Raw genomic sequence first — 5,047 nt, forward strand, 5'->3', positions numbered from 1 at the left:
ACATATAAAACATTAAATGTAGTTTTCTGATTGAAGACAAACATGAAAAGATGATCACAGCTTTGTAAATGTACATATAAAGTACATACTGAATAATGAGAGCTCTTCTTTAAGTTACACAACAGTATAAGTAATTTTCCAGGGTAACGGCTAATAATATTATTATGATATATTGTCTGCAGCAGTACAACACTTTACATAGAATGGGGACTCTGTACAAACATGATTAGTTTAATTGTTACATTATAAAAATACATTGCATGCAGTGTGATCACAGAAACAACTTATAGGAAAACTGCAAAAATATCCCTGAATGATTTCCATTTACAATTTGTGTCCTTTCCAGTACTAGCTGTTTAACCGAACGAATTAAACCAAAGACAGGCAAACAGAAGGGTACTGTGAAATTGTAACATTATACAGAATATGGTGTATACAGCAGACTTTTCATCCATGAACACATGTGCAAAATTATGGTTGCTTACACTGTGATGCCATGCTACTAGACAATTAAGTTCTAAAATGCTTCAAGTGATTTACTCTTGATGAAACAGTTGTGCTGCTCCCTTCAGGTCCACCTTGTGGAACTTAGTGCCAAACTGAAGAAAGTCAGCCATTGTTTACATTGCAGCCAGTCAAGACCCCCTCTCATGTGAGTCTCCATCTTTCTTGGCTATCAACCCCTTGAATTCCATTTAGTTCAGTATTAGCCAGCCAGACAGTATACATTCCGTGCTTTTAAACTTACTGGCTCACAATTATAGCTTTACAACCTACCATCATTTTTTCAAAAATGCCCATTTCAGATTTTCTAAATACATTGGATAATTTATTTTCCAAGACTTGACCAATACCCGCACAATATATGGGGAAGACACCTGAAAACCTTAAGCAGATGGATGATGTGTATAAAGATTCTGTCTATAATTTTCTACTGAACTGTCACCATCTATATTGTACTGGTAACTTACACCAGCAGCACCGGTTAAGATAATATCATATCAGTTAATTTGCAGTATACATTATGTTTTTTTGTAATTATTGTTTTAAAGTGACCTCCATCATAAAAATAAAGTATTATAAGGCAGTGCTTTTAGATTGACTTTGAAAACAGCATATTTCTCAATATTGCATGGTGAAACAGATTCTTAAAGTGACCAATGGTGCATGTTTGACTGTCATTTGTTGTGATTAAAACAGTGCAAACACAACTGGCTACAGATAGGCCCACAAAGCCAAATTATTCAGTGTACCCACAATCCAATTTTAAAATTTTCCCTGTGTTTATAAGCACAGAAGAGTTTTAGGAGAGATCATAAATACAATTTCAATATATACCATATCTACTGTGTCTTACAATGTAATATTTGCCAGTGCCCTGGCTTGTAGGTGGGTTAGATCATTTCACCTTGGTACCAAGATGCTTCAGCGGTATTCAGAACAAGTTTTCCAAAGCCATGAAAATGATAAGGAATAGGTCGGAAGAGTTCCTTGTGCCCCCCTTTCAGTGCTGTAAAGTACAGAAGTATTGGCTTGTGTTGCTTAGATCTGCGGAGAGGGGACAGTCAGTAGACCAGTTGGCTTCATCTTGTTAATTCCACCATCCAGAATACAAACTCGAGGATATCCCAATTTCACAAGATGTGCTGCAAACTGTAGGAAAAACAATATAAAAACTGCAGTTATAATTTTGAGATGTGCAACTTGCATTACAATGGGATTATCCAAATGTATTTCAGGGTTTAGCTTCTGCTGTTTTCATACAATACAAAATTTCAAATGACCCCAAATGACTAGTTTATTAACATTTGGCTACACGCGTATTTGTTCAAAGACCACACGTATTTGTTCAAAGACCGAATTTGATCACCCATGCAGTATCCTATGAGCATGGACTTTCTGAACTAACAACGGAGAGTAAAGCAGATATGAAAGAAGATTTCCAGGCTAGCTTTGTCCAGTTGGAGATCTCTATAAAATTGTCAGTGCCAGCAAACAAACTAATAGACTGCGGTCACAACCTGTTTAGCAGACAGGTAAATAAATATAATCAGTTTCTACAAAAAGGAGCACCACACAAACAGCAGCAATATGCGATTATATAAAATAATTTAACACAGAGTCAATAATGTATTATTGCTGTAGTACATTGAGCTCTTTCTGTCCTGGTGATATTAGTCGCATAGACAGCAAAAATAGTGTGACCAAGGTTCTAACCTTTCTCCATAGTGCTCAAGAAATGGTTTGGATGGGGTTTCATTTTAATGAGCTCAAATAATGACAATGGAATCTGCTTTTGTCAGTTCAAAAGTGACTGAGGCAGCAACAGTAGTGAATTTAAAATGTCCATCTTGCAATGTTACAAAGGGGGTTATTCACAAGAGTTTGGAGAAGGCAGGAGAAATGAACACTCTAGGACAACATAGCTGAACTAGAAAGTGAGCGGAATTGGAGAATTTTTCCAAATCCGCTATTTTGGCCTAAATTGTTCACTTCTCCTGCCTTCTCCAAACTCTTCACCCTTTTGTGAATAACCCCCAAATTGTACGTAAAAAGTAGAAATGTAGTAAGTTTTTATGAAATGTAAATGGTTGTTGGGGAAAAATATATTAGGTAGCTCATAGAATTTTAAAATAACATCCTGCACACAGTACATGCATGAGGCATGAAAAAATATAATATAGAGGCAGTCAGAAAGCAGGTCATAGGTATGCAGTGGAATGTGTAGGCAAGCATCTGCTTCATAAGTGCCAATATAGCAACTGGCTACAGTATAGCTCATACATTTCTACAGAAGGTGCAAACAGATTTGCAAGTAGACCAGCGACACAGGATCTAAATAAATGCAGCTTAGGCAGCTGTCAGGCTTCTCACACTGTGTCCTTTGTAAAGTCACAAAGTAATCACACCCTATGAGTATGTTATAGTCTTGGAATCTGTTCTTTATAGTAATGCTTTAGGGAAAGATTTAATCTTCCACCAACGTGGCTCAACCAATTTTGTGAATGTCAGCAATGTATGTATGGTTATAGTAAGATGAATGAACTGTAGTTTAACTGTTTAAAGCAAGAGAATGACCAATTGTAGACTTCAGAAATTAGAACACAGAATACAATGTTTACCAAAGCATGAAAACAGAGACTACAGCCAATCACTGATAAACCCTGGCAAACTTTAGGCTTATAATGCCAGAAAAAGACGTATGGGAATATGTTAGGTGATTTAAATACTGCTAACCACCCTTCTAATGCTGGACATACCCAGGACATCTTTAACTCTATGGGCAGGTAATGGTTACAAGTGAGCATTGCGCTGGGTGAAGACATCTTCTGATGTGCTGGAAAATTTGTCATTTGAAAGACTAAAGTTACAGATTAAAAATGTTAATTATCTCTCTTGCTGAGCTGATCCTTCCCCTTCAAAGAGTTAAGAAAGCAGATAGCATGGGTGGGTTCAGATTGCTCATATTACTTGGGATACAGTGGAAGTGTTTAAGGGCCATACAGTACTGTATATACTGAATGTACTGATAATGCCTTTTGGAAATTGCACGTACATGCAGTTGTTACAACATCTAAATGAATATCTTGAAGCGGCAGAGGCCACACATCAGTTGATTTGTTGCAAGACAAGGCCTACACGATCTGTGTCTACAGATCATTTGTACATAAACATTAGCTTTATACCCTCATTGATTTTGCTTTAACACTTTGAACAGACTACAGAACACAACACTCTTACCCTAAACACAAATTTGGCTATCATGGGTGCTATTTCTTTTCAACCAACAAAGTTGAAAATGAATCTGAAAATGAGATTAACACAAGAAAAATGGGAATGGGAAACAAAATGGGAATACACAACAGAATCCCACCATCAACATAAGCTCGGAGTGTTTGCATTGGCATTTCCTGTGTCAATTAACAATTTGACACCTACCATTCAGATTTGATTATTCTTCTCAGGATAAAATGCGCTTGGTATTCCTGTAAGTACTTCTGCTTCAGGCCTAGGCATTTGTCAGCATGAGCACCTAGCAATTACTTTGCTTTATGTCTTAATTGTTTCCAGACAAGAAAATTGATTGATCAAAGAAGCACTGACTATTATAGGTGACAGTTCATAAGAAGGCCATTTCATGACAAGAGCAAGCAAAGGTGTGATGAGTATTCACTCTGCCGCCTTTATGTGTGAGGATTGAGTTGAATCTGCAGCATCTACTATGACACCACAACATTGACAATATAAAACAGGGGATGGAGCATCTATGTCATGAGAATAATCTCCAGTTTTACTAAATACATTTACGCTTAACTCAATTCTTCCCATCCTCCTCTTCTATGTCACCATTAGCTCATAACTTCTGCAGAAAGCAGTAAATATAACTGCATAAAGAAAACAAATCACCTGTAGATGGAGGGCTGTGATCTGGAGGCCTGTTGAAGAACATGAAATCTAAGATCCTGAGGGGGAGATTAACATGAGGTTGGGCTGAGTGACAGATGAGCTGCATGGTGTCAGTGGTAGTAGCTGGTAGTTTTTCAATGCTAATTGCTAGACAACTGGAGCATGGCCAGAAATGAAACGTGGTGTTCTGAACTTATTAAGGTACATGTGTTATATGGCTGTTTAATGTTCATTGAGAAATTCTTGGGTGAATTCACTTTAATGCTTTGTGTGCATTACACATGGAGACATGTGAGTGGTAAAAAGAGCGCTTTATTCTTCTCCAACTCATTGCCCATGCTACTATTTCACACAGGTCAGTAACATCCTATAAGGCCAGTTTTCTTGTAAACACTAGCTACAGGTCCTAACATAATTATGATACCCTGGCCCTAAAACCTTCTAGTCAGTTTTGCAGATGTGCTTATATATGATTTATGATCAGTATATTTCTTTCTTTTAATAATGCATATTCACAATCAGATGAAATAACGAGCTGTACTTGGATGGAGATGCCTGAAGAAGCCTTGTAAACAATAATAATTTAAGATATTGCATATGAAGATGAGCATATGGTAATATTTCAGACTAGATCTGGATC

The 5,047-nt window shown here is 37.0% G+C and overlaps 1 protein-coding gene across 1 annotated transcript in view; it reads right to left on the reverse strand.

The window, feature by feature from the left end:
• Nucleotides 1-1,479: 1,479 nt before the first annotated feature.
• Nucleotides 1,480-5,047, reverse strand: part of TBCK (TBC1 domain containing kinase) — a 194,815-nt gene continuing 191,247 nt past the window's right edge. Inside the window, exon 26 of the mRNA XM_018554476.1 lies at nt 1,480-1,653. Within this exon, the coding sequence (XP_018409978.1) occupies nt 1,543-1,653 (111 nt within the window). The 3' untranslated portion in view covers nt 1,480-1,542. The remainder of the gene's footprint in view (nt 1,654-5,047) is intronic.

This window comes from Nanorana parkeri, unplaced genomic scaffold (genome assembly GCF_000935625.1).
Source record: "Nanorana parkeri isolate BGI_ZX_2015 unplaced genomic scaffold, ASM93562v1 scaffold161, whole genome shotgun sequence".
Lineage (NCBI taxonomy): Eukaryota > Metazoa > Chordata > Amphibia > Anura > Dicroglossidae > Nanorana > Nanorana parkeri.